Source organism: Nannobrachium achirus, assembly GCF_963921795.1.
Source record: "Nannobrachium achirus genome assembly, chromosome: 20".
Classification (NCBI taxonomy): Eukaryota; Metazoa; Chordata; class Actinopteri; order Myctophiformes; family Myctophidae; genus Nannobrachium; species Nannobrachium achirus.
This window is the reverse complement of record NC_137827.1, coordinates 23,384,121-23,400,525: the sequence shown is the minus strand read 5'-3', so window position 1 is coordinate 23,400,525 and position 16,405 is coordinate 23,384,121. Positions and strand designations below refer to the sequence as shown.

Genomic DNA, 16,405 nt, shown 5'->3' with positions numbered 1-16,405 from the left:
TAACATACGACCAAGTATAAATCAGGCTAAAGGCATCTAACATATAATTAGAGAGAGAGGTCAGTCAGTCAGTCAGTCAGTCAGTCAGTCAGTCAGTAGGTCACAAAATGCACAAAATGCATTATCTATTCACTCGCTTCAGCGACTGATCTCAAATTTAACATGGCATTGGTCATTAGCATTATACACACGATGACGGAGCCCGAATTTCATTTTTCCCAAATTCTAGCGAATTATTAGCGTTTCTTCACTCTACAGCCTGTTGTCAGGGTTACGGTCCGTTCCTCCAGGCCATGGGATCTGGAGCCCCGGGCCCACACACACCTCTCTCACAGTTAGGAATGTTGCAGTCTCTCTCTCTCTCTCTCTCTCTCTCTCTCTCGCTGTTAAATTATTTGTATCCATCATAAATATACACTCCTCCATGGGCTGCTCCTTACATTATGATGCTCCCACATATTCTCACGCACGCACCATGCAGTTACAGTTACTTTCCCCAAAACCCACACTCTGCACATATTTTGCAGCACATATATTCGAACGGGTAAGGTCTAGTCTCTGCTAAATAAACGAAATGCGGAATAGACCTATTCGTGGGCAAATATTTATCCCTGCAAACGTATTCCTAACTTACTTCATTCAAGCAGGTTGATGATACCTTTATCCGTGGTGCGGATAAAGTTTTACCAAATCGACGAAATATTTCCATTCTGTATCAATGTACTGATGCCACAGACAACCAAAGTATTTATCACACACAAATGAGCACAGGTCTACGCCAAGCACAGGTCTACGCCAAGCCAGGTAGGTTACTGTGGGCCAATGATGTTCAGAATTCGCCAATCAAGTTGGAATATGAAACATCGAGAACAGATCTATGTTGATCACATGACTGACTATTGAGTAATGTTTGGACAAAATCTGTAGGAGTAATATCAAAACAATTGTTTTGCAATCATTGGCATCTTGGTGGCGCTATAACAGGCTGATGTGAAACATTTAAGGCAGAGGTTCTGCTCTGGCATCCAACCCAGTGTGTAGGGACCTTAAAGATGTGTGCAAATGTTGGCAGGTCTTCTCCTTGATCTGTGACCGTTACCCTGGCTGGCACCGACTGGGAAAAACCTTCCCGCCTGTGCAACCAGGGCCAAGGAAGAAATCAATATACTGGGAGTAAGCATCCACCCCTCCTCTGCCCTGGCCTCAGGCCTGCCTCACCTATATCCTCGACTTGCTCCAGGTAGTCATTGTATTCTTTCAAGGTGGAGAAGTCAGGTTCTCTCTTGTTATATCTGTGAAAGGAAACACATCACACTCTATGTTACACTTTTTTACAGAATATCGGTCAAAACGTCAGTAACTGATGGGCTAGGATTCTAGCCATATATCTTCCATTACAGTTCTAATACTGACTTAACATGCTGTAAGAGATACAGTACACATAATATTAGATGTCAATTATGGACCTATTAAAGAACAAATGATAGGGCTGGAGGGCACTGGCTGGCAGGGTGGGGCTGAGAAGGAAAAGACAAATAAAATAAAAAATAAAGAGCGTTCACATTTCAACCCCCTCACCCCCCCAAGGAGATTCATTGTCTACAAAACAAACACTGTAATGACAGAGACAAAGGCCGCTTAAGAAGTGGGAGGAGACACGTGAGCACACATAAACATACAGCCCTCCAACCCCCCCACCCCACCCCACACACACACACTCCCATACTCACATTTTGAGCACCTTCTTGCGGATTTCCACCTCCTTGTCCACGGTAGGATCTTCGAAGAGCTGCACGCGGAAGTTGCTCTTCCTCAGGGGCGTGTCACACTGCACACAGTTGCCAGAGCCACGCACAAACAGCATTTCCACGCAGTTCTCACATCTGGGGGGGGGGGGGGGGGGGTGCATGAAAATAACTTTAGTCACACAACTAGTAAGTCATGGCCATGGCTTTACAGAAAATAGCCCTCTCTTTCTCTACATGGCCCACAAGGGATTTTATCAAACTTTTCAATTTTGAGGACCCACAGTTTGATACGTGTTAGGCCATGTACCCCGATTTGATTTGATACTATATTTTTATCTAGACTGTTACATGTTTAAACTTTAAATGTTTAATTTAACTCTGTCTGTACAAATGGAACCAATTGGAATCGGTTCCATTTGTACAGTCCGATTTACAGATCCGTAAGGGTCTACTTGGTTCCTATTACTTCCTAAATATCCATAATTTAGCTGTGGACCGCCTGGACCTCCATCGAGGACCGTTGAGAACCAATGAATTACCTGTTAGCGGGTTAAGTAGGCGTACGACAAAAGATATTTCTTTCCCCCTCACAGCGAGACAAGTCTGTGTTTACATGTCTGTGAGTTATCATCGAGCCCAGTAGCTGATAATGGGCCATAAATATTTCCTCAAAACGGTAAAAGCGGGTTGGAATTATGAATGGAATGACGATTAGGCAAACTCCCACACTCAGACAAGAGGAAATTACTCTGACAAACCCTGCCGTGGAGTGTCTGTCAGCACTGGAAAAACTCTTTTTCCTCTCATTTCACAAGGACTCATACAGTGAATCTGCCACGTTGCATGCTAAAAATCAATTTTAATAATTCCTCACATAATCTATCATCATCATAAGACATGATGAGGTCAGCTTAGTGTTTTTACAGCGTGGCTCTCTAGGAGGCTAGCTGTCTAGAAGAGTCTGTGTGTGTGTGTGTGTGTGTGTGTGTGTGTGTGTGTGTGTGTGTGTGTGTGTGTGTGTGTGTGTGTGTGTGTGTGTGTGTGTGTGTGTGACACGTGCGTGCGTGTGACCAGGAATCTCACAAAACGCTACAACCAGCACCAAATTTATTTTGGTTTTTTTCATTTCATACTTTCTGAAATATTCAACTATTTAACCCAGATTTGGAGCCATAAATCATAGATTTAGCCATTATTAGACCCTGTCATGTAATGTTTTGTTAAGTTACATCTTATTTCCAGTATATCGTTGCCATCGGGTGGAAAACTGGCTTTGATGTCCAAAACCGTTTGGACATACAATTATTATTAAAAATATTTAAAATCTATTTTCACTAGGCTACTTTTGTGCGACACTCTTAAACACAACACAAACATTGAAAATGGAGATACAAGGTTTCTGCCTGACAGGCTGCAATGATATGAAACTATCAATTCACCAATACATAAATACTGTTACAGCATCTAAAGCGGTGGAAAACTGTAATAAAGTAAACCTTCAGAAACGACATTAGTCTCACGTAGGGGACGATATGAAAATGTCATGTCACGGTTATTGTGATACCACTGCTTTAGCTGTGGTAAAAGGAAGCTCTGCTGGGTTGCGTGCCTTGTGTTCATGATTGATTGTTGATAATTGTTGTTTTTAATGCATTTGTGTGGACTGTAAAATCCTGAGTGTTATTTTAACTTCGTCCGAAGATGAAGTTGAATGGTTTTTCCTGTCTAAACGCAACCAGGGAAAAGCCAAATACTGATTTCCAGTACCAAAATATATTGTTGCTATATAGTTCATAGATAATGAACTTCATAGATAATGAAATGTAAAACATTTCAAGTGGATACCCCTCAAGGACCCCTGTGCTGAGAACCACTAGTTTAAGGTATATGATATATGGAAGCCCTGGCAGCAATGGAATAAAAAATAAATACTTCGAGTACATAAAAATATAGGCTATGCCATGATAGAAATGCTTAGCAGCATTGCATTGAAATCAATGATGACTTTTTCAGAGAATCTACTTGCTCCTTAAAAATAGGCATATATGAATCACAGGAGAGCAAGGAGCTTCCATCAATCATCAGTGACCAACGGGCCCAGAGCAGAAAGACAGAGATGGTGGTTCAAATAACCAGGTTTATTCCACTCACCGTCTGGCATAGAATCAAGCAGAGCCCACCCTTATCAATTACCTTTAAGCAGGTATGATGTTAATTTAACTCAGAAGAGTGTACAAATGGAACCAATGGACCTGTAAGTACTGAGGATTTTACTGTGTTAGCGTTTATCCATCAGTCACACTCAAATGTGGAGTGAGTGCTGAAGACAATGGGAACAGACTTAAATCTCCCCCTAAGTAGGCACACTGGAGGGGAGGTGGGGCTGGATAAACGTTTACACAGTCCACTCTTTTAATTAAGTCTCTGTGGAGCTTTATTCCACAGGAATTCACCTTTAGTGGGCTTCCTGCCCTTGACCACCTTCGCAAGACAGAACAACATCTGGTTTCCAAATGTCACAATCTGGTTTTGCATACTGACAGTATTTTTCTTTTCAACATCATAAAAGTGTTGCAGTTTTTTTCTTCTTCTTCTTCTTCTCGGTACTGTGTCATTGGCAGGAATGGTTGAATCATTTTGTTTCCAATGTCGAGGCCTGGACCTGAGACAATGTTACTGAGTCAAATGCCCTCATGGGATGGATGGAGATGGAAGCCTATTAGAACTATATAATGAAAGGGACATCAAGGAAGGCTTTCACTGAATCAGCAGGTTTCAAAACAGAAGAAAAGCAGATACGGGAGAAACTGCAGAGTCGTGGACTTTGGCTGTTTATGCTTAGCATCTCAGATATGGGTCAAACAAGTACAACCTGCCAAAGTCGATGAACACAAACATTTACAGTGACACAACCGACACACACCACCAGTAAGCATTCCGTTTAGGCCGTGCCTCGATTTGACAACATAAACCGAAAACTGAATCTGAGACAAAACATCTGCGCTGTCCAGTTGGTTCCTCAGAGCGAGACGAGTGCCTGCTCAAGTGCACCCTGGAAGGGGCAGATGTTCACTGTGGCCCGAGGCTACAGGAGATGTATAGGCCTGACCATATGGAGGTGGACGGGGGGATTCAGCTTGTTTCCACAGGCCCACAAAGCCCCTCATTCATCAAGGCAGGGCTAGGATAGGGGCGTAGCTTGCCCCCTGGCCCATAAATGGACCACACAACAGAACTCTCCATGGGGGGAAATCCTGTGTAATTCTAGAGCATGGAGGTGAACTACTAAAATGGACTGGGAAGGAGGAGACTCTGGGATTGAACTTGCCACCTTTCTTCTCGAGTGTGCCTTCTGTCCGGTATCTCTCTGAATGGGGGGTGAATGTCCTACAACATTCAGTATAACAGTGACAGTGTACTAGGGATGGGACGATACGAAAATGTCATGTCACGATTATTGTGACCAAAATAATCGCGATTTACGATATTATCGCGATGTATCAACCACTTGCATTGATATTCTGCCAGATCTACAAGCATAACGTGTCGCAACACACCGCATTGTGAGCTTGTACATCGGCTATTTTTTGGCAAAGATATTTGGTAAAGTGGGGGGAAAAAAAACTGTAACAATTATGTTTACAGGTGTATTTTGCCAATTGTAGAGGGTTTAAGTGGATCAAAGGTGAAATGATCCCAGCACATGACGGAGGACAATTTCACGATACATAAAAACCTCTGCGATACAATTATTGTGAAAGTTTTTTATCACGACAACCGATAATAAAGATTATCGTCCCATCTCTACAGTGTACACTCTTCCTTGAGCAAGCAAAAAAAAAAACCTCTTCTAAACTTGCCATCTCTGCCAAGGCTGATGCTGCTGCAGTAGGGTAGGGTGGTGAATGAATGAGCCCTCCTGACCCCTCCCCCTCATCCCCCTCCCCCTCCCTCTCTCTCACCTGTCCTGCCCAGAGCTCCTAGCTCATATCTCTCCCATCTGCAGCTGTCAGCAGGTCAGGGAAGGGGGTGGCAGAGCAGAGGAAGGGTAAACAGGGGCCTGGCTCAGCAAAGAGCCCCTCCGCCCTCCTCCAACCCCCTTCCCCTTTTCATGACATTGCCTTCAGCTTTGCATCCTCCGTCTCCCTATGCAAGAGAAAGCAGGAACAATACTGCATATATTGGGTCTAGATTCACCCGTTTCTCCCATAAAGCCCTTTGCCTTCTTCGCTGCTCTCCTACAGTCACACCTGAGCGCAGAGAGACAGGTAGGGCCTTTGTGTCAACCGCTAACCTGCTGCAGAGACTGTGTCCTGCTGCCATGTGACTCATTACCTGTTAGCAACAGCACAGCCAGGAAAACTCTGACAAACTTTACCGTTTGCACAGGCTGCTGTCCGTGATGTACACTATATTCTATTGTCTAACATGCAGGCTACTTTGCCAGACCTGACTGAGTGCCCATTTACTTTGTTTAGTCGCCTGCCAAGCATTAATTCATTGATTGTTTAATTTACCAGTTAGACGCCTAAGGGCGAAAAGAAACCTTGCCATGTCTTGGCCATCTGGCCGGCCAGTGATGTATATCGGACCAGTTACCCATATATGGAGACCCCTGGTTCCCATAGATATTCACAGATATGGGCTTAATATTGATGACATCAGGGGTCTCCATATATATGGGCACAAAAGGGTTTGGTTCCCCTGGCATCACAGGGATCTCCATATCTCCATATATGGGCATAAAGGGGATTTGGTTCCCCTGGCATCACAGGGATCTCCAGATATGGGCATAAAAGGGAGTTGGTTCCCCTGACATCACAGTGATGTCAGAGCATGTAGTCAGAGCATGATGCAGAGCGTGATGCAGAGCGTGATGTCAGAGCGGCAAACCCACAGACTGTAAAAAAGCGTACACGGACGGATGGACAGACACGGATGTGATGTGCCGTTTCTCCTTCGGTCGCAATTAATAACCACTTTCAAACTGGAATTATATTTTGGGCAATTCTATAAAGGCGTCATTTTTTCAAAAATAGTAAATATAGATATACATGCACATTGCAATGCATTGTGGGCTTATAAATTGGCTATTTCCTATTTTACTGTATAACACAGCTGTATGAAGTACAATACATCTCAATACATCTCATCCTTGATAATAAACGTGTTTCTAATTGTAAAATTCGTAATGCAGTGGAAGCTATAGGCACTATTTAAGTTGAATTAATGTCTTGCAATCTGCAACTACTATAGCTGTACTATCACTGGAAAACATGGCCCAGCTGTTATAGGAAGATTTGGTGAGATTTTGATCATTTATACGTAGTCAATCAACTTTATTATATCTAACTCCTCCTTCCAAGCCTGTGCTCAGCAGCCTACTGTCAATCGTGTGCCAGGGAGGCCTGTGTCAAATGCCTAAGGACAGGGGTCTGCGTCATTGTGCGCGTGTAATAAATAACGGAAAGCAAACATCCCCGGTGACAGGGACACAAAATGTGCTGTGGTGAGATTTAAATTTAGATCCAGACCGGAGGTGGAGCTGTCCCATATTGCATTGCATTGCATTGCCCGGTCAGGGGAGCCTACTCAGCCCCAGACTAGAATGGCAACTTGGTGTCATCAGCTGTCAGCAAGACACTGGGTCAGTGCACAGAAGGCAGGCCTAATAGTGGTTTAACCAACACAAAGTGGCTAATAACGTCAAACAGCAACAACGCTCAGAAACGGGATGGACGGGAGGCGAATGGAAAACAATTACTTGTATAGTGCTATTGATTGCACCGAATGGGAAATGAACTTAAGAGCATATTGTATAAACACATCCATAAAATGTTCAAACAGCCTCGCTGCATACAAAGAGCTAAAAGCTCAAAAATGTATTCCAGTGAGAAAGGAGGGTGCAATACAATCTGAAGGCAGCAGTTGCCAAAAAAAGGCCCACAGATTTATTCACAGACGGGCTCTAAGAAGAATCAACACCAAGGTGACCTCCTCTAGTAGGGCATCTCTCTAAATTGCTTCATTGCAAAATCATTTTAATTTTCTCTGCATGTGTGCCCCCACATCAGGACCGAGACAGTGAGTTATGAGCACGCTGACCTGATGACAAAGCACAGCCACTTCCTGATGATACAGTCAATAAACGGACAGGGTCAAACATTCCGTATGCTCTCATCACGGTCCCCCTCTATAGCCTGATTCATGCTTCATCGTGCATTCAGCCATCGTGCGCCAAACATTGCAGATCTGCAAGCTTAATAGGCTATTTTCGTGCTGTTACGGTGGCAAATGCCATTAACCACTGGTTGTCAAACCTTTTCATGCCAAGGACCCCGAAATGAATATGTATTTGGCCGCGGACCCCCATCTGAACATGTTTTGTGCCAGGGAGGGACCCCCAAAAGAGAACACTTTCACGATTTGTTTACATTAGTGTTAAAAAATAGCTATGTACAAGCTTGCAGCGTGGCACAAAGTGACACTGTGAGCTTGTATATATGTGCTATTTTTTAATATCCAACGAATAAAAAATTGATAAAGGGGTTACAATGTATTCACAAATTTTGCTGGGGTCCCCTTGGAACCCAAAGACCCCTGGGGGTCCCCAGACCACACTTTTATACAGAGAGATAAAATGCTAGTCTAGAAGTGAAAATAGCAACTATATAAGCCTATGGTTTAATTGCCTACATCATGAAATGGAGGCCTACAAATTAAATTCTGTCAATGTAAGGTCCACAGGATACATAATGTATACCGTATCACTGTATCAATGAATTTGATAAAAACTGTCTAAATAAAAGTGGGACATGTTTTGATGATTACCTATAATTAAAGGGCCATTTCACCTCTGGGACAACCCGGTCTTATTGTATTGTTGTTTGGGACAAGATCAACACAATCCTGAGTTATTTTTTGTGATCAATCTGTGTTTTTAGATATTTTAGTATTTCAGCATGACTAGTGATGCATCATCAGTGACGTTGATGCAAAACGCATCACTAGTACATGCTGAAATACTAAAATATCTAAAAACACAGATTGATCACAAAAAATAACTCAGGATTGTGTTGATCATGTCCCAAACAACAATAAAATAAGATCAGGTTGTCCCAGAGGTGAAGTGCTTCTGCCAAGTGGTGACAGTGGTTCTCAGTGCGAGGGTCTGGGGACTGCCACGGATCCTTGGTGGGTTCCAGGGGGTTCCCTGCTCAATGACTAATAATTAGGAACCAATTACACCTTTACAAAACTGTAAGTAACTCTTTAGTGTGTAAAAATATCAAATAGACCTTATTGGCTCCATTTGTACACCCTCAAAGTTAAAGTAACACTGAAGGAGTCCCAGAGATAATGTAAAGAAAACAAAGGATCAACGGCCTAATTTGCATATCAACCTGGTGGTCCTTGAAATGCTCATTTAGCTGCATAGCAATAGCATAGTTTCACTTCCCACCAACTTAAAAAGTGGGACGCAAGTTCATGCAACATTACGAACATTATCATTACTTAGTAGCCTACAGTGGTTCTCAAAGTGGATAACATAATAACAGGGACTCTGTCTCTGTGGGTTCCCTAATGGGTTCATTTGGTTCCATTTGCACACTGTCAGAGACAGTTAAGGGGATACCTTGAAATTTGGAAGTTTGAGAAACACTGACTTAGTAGACTACTACACTACACAGTGCCCCCTTCCTATTAGATCCTTCCTATTAGATGTTTGTTTTCTGTAGCCTCCTGTGTGACGCACACGTGTATAACAGTTAATGTTATGCTGCTACATGTCGCTCAAACAGTTCGCCTGGACAAATGTACAGTTAACTAGGTTTCTCATGGCAGAAGCAAGGAAGTATGTATGTAACTATTTAGCTGATGATCTTATTAATATCAACCCCGGGGCGACAGACGCAAGAAGATAACTGGAAACTTCCTGAGTTGTTATCATAGATGTGTGTGGGCTACTTACAGCGTGTGACCGCAGACGTTCACCATCAGTTTCAGGGACGGATTCCTGTACTTGGTTGTTTTGCACCGCGGACATCCTTGGTCATCCATCTGTGCATCGACTACAACAGAAATAAATGTAAGAGAAGCTGCACAATAATGTCAATAAACAGGCGCTTTCTTGACAGTTCCCAAGCAAGTGATAAGCTACAGCGTTACACTGGATATGGTCCGAAGGAAAACGCTGCTGATGAGAATTGTTCCTAGTTCATTGGTTCCGCCAAGGCAACGACGCTCAAAATGTGGTAGCCTACATATTTTACTGCGGGTCCGCAGTAAAATAAATTATTTCATTGTTGTTGTTGTTGTTGTTGCTGTTGTTGTTTTAAACACTAGTCTTCACTCTCTCCGTTGTCTCTATTACATTATTACTTTTTCCAACATGTTGTATCCTAAATTAGGCTACAGTTGTTGATAGTCTACCAATAATCGATCTGAAATTATCTGGTTCCCAGTCTTTGTTTGTATGATAATTTTTAAAAAAAGAAAGAAAAGAAAAACATAATTATGAATTGATTAATAATTAATTATAACGAATTAATTATTAGGTCTATTATTAATTATATCCACAAGTGTGTGTGTGTGTGTGTGTGTGTGTGTGTGTGTGTGTGTGTGTGTGTGTGTGTGTGTGTGTGTGCGTGCGTGCGTGCGTGCGTGTGTGTGTGTGTGTGTGTGTTTCATAAAATTCAAAGAAAGCTTGACCTGGAATTTACCTTTTGTTGAAGAAGCTATTGGTGAGCTGTTTACACTTTTTGGGCATTCCATCTTGCGTTTGGTTAGGGATGTAATTTCATAGTAGCCTATGTATTAGGCTTGTGCGATTGTACCAGATTGCTTTTTGATTGATTGAAGGTTACTTTAAACCGTTTTCTAATGGTGGTACGATTATTCAATGATGCTAAAGCCATAACACAAAAAGCCTTAATGGCTTGTTTCCATTGTGGTCCTGTGTATTCAATTCATCAGAATTGCTTGATTCAAAATCTAAAGCTTGTGAACGAAATGTAAAAAAATATATATATAATGAGGGAAAACAAGCAAAGAGACACAAAGGTTTTTCATGTTTACAACATGAAATGACCCCCAGGGTTCTATCAATATGACATTTTGAACCCTTGGCTTTCTAGAGGTCAAGTAAAGAAGCTGAAAAGGAGTATGAAGTTTGTAGCAAGCATGAGATATAATAGGAAAGTGGTCAGAGTGTGAAGGGGGAGGGGTTCCACATTAAAAGGCTCCTTTGGCTCCTGTGTTCCGCCACCGACAACATCAAAGGAATGACCTCCTTATCAAAAATAAGGTGTGACAATTCAGTGAATTCAATTGCATTCAGTGGTTTAATTTACTTAAATTAAAAGTTGTCAGAATCTTTTTTCTTTTTTTTGTAATCTGCCCAATCGCATTTTTTTGTTTTTTACATTGAGGATTGACCCCCCTAAAAAAAGTTAAAACCATGCGCATGCATATTCCACTTTTGGCTGAGCTCCTGACAATAAGGATATCCCGTTCCCAGGATCCTAAAGGCACTCACCTTGCACAGGTGAGCCAATAAAATATACGGCAGGTTATGTGATTGACGGCTGGAAGCCAAACAGAATCGCCGCTCGCTCCGCCCATGTGGAGCCTCCGCGGCCAATGGCGTGGCTCCCCTGCAGACAGACCCCAGTGTCTCCGTGCCACAGTTCCCTTCCCGCAGAGTAAAAGTCACGTTGGAACGAAAGGGGAGAGCTATCTGCTTACAGCTGCTGTCAGATATTCGATCGCGTTCGCATGGCGAGGGGGTAACCCGATCGGCCCAAAAGGCTTGCCGAAAACCAGGGAGGAGTGACTTATACCAGGAAGGCTTGAAAAAATGTCTTCTGCCTCTGGAGAAGTCACAACAGCAATAGACATCAAGAAGGAAAATGTGAAGACGGACAAGAGGGAGTGCATCAGGCTTCTGGCGCTGGACACCGCGGAGTTGTCGTCTATGGAGCGCGCAGCCTCCGACGCGGTCCACACGGAGCTACTGGTGAGCGCGACCTCCTCGCTGGCCTTCTCCCCGGAGCAAGTGGCGTGCGTCTGCGAGGCGCTGCAGCAGGGCGGCAATGTGGACCGCCTGGCCCGGTTCCTGTGGTCCCTGCCGCAGAGCGACCTGCTGCGCGGCAACGAGAGCATCCTGAAAGCCCAGGCGCTGGTGGCCTTCCACCAGGCTCGCTACCAGGAGCTCTACAGCATCCTGGAGAACCACAGCTTCAGCCCGTCCAACCACTCGTCGCTGCAGGAGCTGTGGTACAAGGCGCGCTACACCGAGGCGGAGAAGGCGCGGGGGAGACCCCTGGGCGCCGTGGACAAGTACCGCCTGCGGAGGAAGTACCCTCTGCCGCGGACTATCTGGGACGGCGAGGAGACGGTGTATTGTTTCAAGGAGAGGTCCCGGAACGCGCTGAAGGATCTGTACAAACACAATAGATACCCCTCGCCGGCCGAGAAAAGGAACCTCGCCAAGATCACAGGACTCTCCCTGACCCAGGTCAGCAACTGGTTTAAAAACCGGAGGCAAAGGGACAGAAACCCGTCCGAAGCACAGTCGAAAAGGTGAGGCGGAGATCGAGGGTCGCAACTTTGAAATTCATTCATTTGACAAACTTTTTCCTACCTTGGGGGTTTTCTGCGTAAAAAGGCGCATTGAAATGCATCGGTCGTCTTATGTTTTTAAAGCGCCATGAACCGTTTTGAACGATTTTGCGTGGAGCTGGTTTGGTTATTATTAGGCTACACACACAGTAAATGGCTCTGCTCTGCCAATATGCTAATTTCATAATGGCCCGTCGAGTTTACTTTACTACTGTGACTTGACAGCGTTAATGATTAACCGTTGATAATATTTGAATTAAAGGTGTGCGTAAAAAGGCTTTAGGAGCACGCTTTTAATGTTTTGAAATATGAAGCGGTTGCCATTCAGATCGGGTTTCAAGCGCGTTAGTCCTAAGGGCATGGAAACCAAATGAAACAAAATAACTTTATAGGAGCCTAATGTGCGTATTATTGGGGTTTCTTTGCCAAACAACAAACGGACTTGGGCAAACTGCAGCTCAATTAAACATTTTAGATCGTCTGGGTGACCAGAATAGGCTAATCAATCAATCCCATTCTTCTTATTTGATTATAGGCCTAGCTGTACAGTATGTGCGCGCGTGCGTCTAGTGCGTGAGCGTGTGCGCGCGAGTGTGTGTGTGTGTGTGTGTGTGTGTGTGTGTGTGTGTGTGTGTGTGTGTGTGTGTGTTGTGCTCCGCAGCACATAAATCATTTAGTCCAAACCTTTTTTTGTGTGTACTGTGTGTTAGATCCAATGAAGGATTTCAAAAGGCCCTTTCAGAGGTGCATTTGATAATCCTTGTTTCCTTTCATGTTTCCTTCTTTGTGAACAAAGCTCACGTGCACCTGGTGGAGGTGACCTCTCTCTCTCTCTCTCTCTCTCTCTCTCTCTCTCTCTCTCTCTCTCTCTCTCTCTCTTCTCTCTCACACAAACAAAAACACATTATTTGGCCTATAAGTTCGAAATGCTTAGACCTCTTAGGCCTGCTTTGCTTATACATTACAACTTAAGAATAAGGAACTACAATTGTTATTTTAAGAAAGAAAGAAAGAAAGAAAAGAAAATAAGAAAAAAGACAACTGGAGTAGACCTTTTAATATGTTTGTCTTCAACCCAGGGTTTGCGTATTTTTCTATTCCTGCAAGAGAGAGGGCTGGGAAATGCAGCTGTCTGAATCACTCTTGAAACCGGAGGGTAGGCTACAGTTATATCGCTGTCGACGTTCGTCGCTAGTAATGCATTTACAGCTTTGTAGTAGCCTGGCCTAAAGACAAATATAGCTTTTAAACTGTAGGACTACTGTATTAATTCACACGCGGAAACGTGTTTTGGCCATTTGCGTCGTTGTTGTCACACCACCAGGCACCAGCACTGCTGGCATTTGTCACGCCAGCCGGAATTTATTGCGCCAAATGGTCGCTCGTCCACTGTTGTCCCTTGTTTTCAGTGCGGCCTCCCATGAACACAGAGGGGGGGCTCTGCATGGGGTAACAGGTCAACACATACACAAACTACTAGTGCTAGCCTACTGCTGTGGAATAACGCACAAACCAGCGAGCCTGTGATGTAAAAAAGAATAATACAATAAACACATTATAATAATAATAAAGTGGGGAAAACGTTTTTTTATTTTTATATATAGCATATTCACCAGCGTTTATTTTCACAATTTGGGGTGATAATTCAATCTTTAATGTGTTAAAAATAAATGTAATTATTTACTTTAACGATGTTTAAGAAATTTGATTCACGGTATGGCTAATTACACACAATATTTGACCTTTTCCAGAATATCACATCATCACAAAACCGACTTGTTCAATTTCCCAGCATCTCACTTTCTGTCAAATTGATTTCCACAGTGAATCCGATGGAAACCACAGTACAGAGGACGAGTCTAGCAAAGGGCAGGAGGAGTTGTCTCCTCGTCCCCTCTCCAACTCCTCCGACGGGACGATAACCCACGGGAGCCTCCCTCTTCAGACGGGGCACATGGACAGTGGGGTGGTCATCCAGCAGATCGGGGACATCAAGATGCCTCCTGGATCCAACGGCGGGGGGCTCTACAATGGAAACCTAGTGAACAGTAACACCTCCTCGACTGTCTTCCACAACGGTGGCTCGTCGTACCTCCAGGCCCCGAGCAACATCCTCTTCAACGGCTTGAATTTGGGCATCCAGCCCCTGGCCTTTAACCCTCTGAGGTCATCTGGTGGGATCCTGCTGGGGGGCTCTGGAGTGGACATGATGCAGCAAGGACAGGAGAAGGGACTGGGCAGCTCTGCTGAGGACTCAGCCCTGCAGTACGCTGCCTACTCTGGCTGTGTGAATGGGGCGGAAGTGAAGCTGGAGGGGGTGCACAGCATTGCCGGCCAAAATGGCGGCTCCTCCGTGCTGACGTTCAGCTCGCCGTCGGGGACACTCCAGCTGGGCGGCTATAGCCTGGTCCAGGTACCCAGTGGAGTTTCCGATGGTGATGGGAACTCACTACTCGGCAACAATGTGGGTCTGCCTTCCCTGCAGCTCTCAGCCTCCTCAACAATCACACACGGTAGGTTCACCAAAATGTTACTTTGCTAAACAGGAACCCGGAAGTTAACAGGCTTCTTCCTATGTGTTGGCCTGACGTCTTCCTGGCCACATTTTCTTTGCTGCCTGTAAGACATACAGTTTGTTGCCACATTTTTGATTATGAGACATTCTTTAACGAGACATTCAGAATAGTCCCTTACCCCTGCTGCTGAATTCTTGACATGTCTGTGTTTGAGCATTAGTCCAAAGGAGTGAGATACAAGTCCAAAGAGAAATACAAGTAGTGCATGGGGCGAGCGCGCGCACGCGCGCACACACACACACACACACACACACACACACACACACACACACACACACACACACACACACACACACACACACACACAGCACACACACACACACACACTGCAAACCCAGGAGATGAATAGAGCACAGGTTCTGAAGTCAGCATCACTCATCATCATTACACTCTTGATCTCCACAGCAGGAAGGAGGGGGAATACAGTATATTACAGACAATCAGAGAGCCAAGAAATGCACTAACAAGAAGGGAGCCATTACACCACTTACTCTGACATGAAGCAGAAAATCTACACCAGTGACCAGGATGAATAATAAGGAAAACACTGAAAAAATAAAAGAACCTTGCTTTTTCCTCTTTGTTTGGCTTTTACATCGGTCTTCTGGTCTCTGGGGTGCAACAGGGCCAGGCCTAAAAAACATGAAGTGTATGAGACACATAGCAGAGATCCTGCTGTACTTGGAGCACGTGTGCGGTAAACTCCTGAGCGTTAATTTAACTCTGGAGGTGTAAGAAATTGGACCCTTGTATTCTAGGTGAATTGATTCGGCTGTGCAGCACTGCTACAAGTTAATAAAATGTTTGTAAAATGTGAGTTTGCGATGTACGTTTTTGACCTTGTAATTGTGTTTTGTTCTCTCAGGTACCATGCCATTAAACAACGTAGCAGTCAGCTCGTCCAGCGAAGACTCCTTCCAGCAGCAAGACAAGCTGACAATGACACCCATGCACCACAGCACGGTCCTCTACAGCATGGGAAGCGTCAAGAAGGAGCCCATGGAGGGGGGCATCTACTCCTCATATCATCACGGGCTCCACCTGGACCCTGGCAGCCAGATCAGCTACACCTCCAGCTCAGAAGAGGTCCCCTCCAGCCATGGCCCCGCCTCTGGTTCCGACGTGGCCACCATCAGCTCGTCTAGCCCCGAGCCGGAGGTCTACACCACCCTCACTGTCAGCACACCCCTGATGGCCCACACGAACCCAAACGGCCATCGCATCCAGTCCACAGAGTATCTCAGTGGCCACGAGGCCCAGACAGCCTCGACACACCTGCTGGGTCCCAGCATGAACAGCAGTTACCTGAGCATGTCAGAGGACAAGGTGGATGGCTCTAGCTCGGGTGGGGTGAATGAGATGGTGCGGGCGATGTGTGGGGAGATGGAGGCTGTAGAAGGAAAGGAGCTGGCCAAACTACAGACAGTGCAGATGGACGAGGACATGGCTGATCTTTAA

The 16,405-nt window shown here is 44.7% G+C and overlaps 2 protein-coding genes across 2 annotated transcripts in view; one reads left to right on the top strand and one right to left on the bottom strand.

The window, feature by feature from the left end:
- Positions 1 to 9,893, bottom strand: part of mnat1 (MNAT1 component of CDK activating kinase) — a 58,656-nt gene extending 48,763 nt beyond the window's left edge. Inside the window, exons 1-3 of the mRNA XM_080750419.1 lie at positions 9,721 to 9,893; positions 1,731 to 1,883; positions 1,219 to 1,292 (exon numbers count right to left, since the gene is read on the bottom strand). Of these exons, the coding sequence (XP_080606545.1) occupies positions 1,219 to 1,292; positions 1,731 to 1,883; positions 9,721 to 9,809 (316 nt within the window). The 5' untranslated portion in view covers positions 9,810 to 9,893. The remainder of the gene's footprint in view (positions 1 to 1,218; positions 1,293 to 1,730; positions 1,884 to 9,720) is intronic.
- A 1,714-nt stretch (positions 9,894 to 11,607) lies between these two features.
- six4a (SIX homeobox 4a) lies at positions 11,608 to 16,405 on the top strand (the record flags this gene model as incomplete). Its single annotated transcript, XM_080750415.1, has 3 exons — positions 11,608 to 12,332; positions 14,196 to 14,884; positions 15,813 to 16,405. 3 exons carry the CDS (start codon positions 11,608 to 11,610, stop codon positions 16,403 to 16,405), a joined length of 2,007 nt encoding a protein of 668 aa, XP_080606541.1.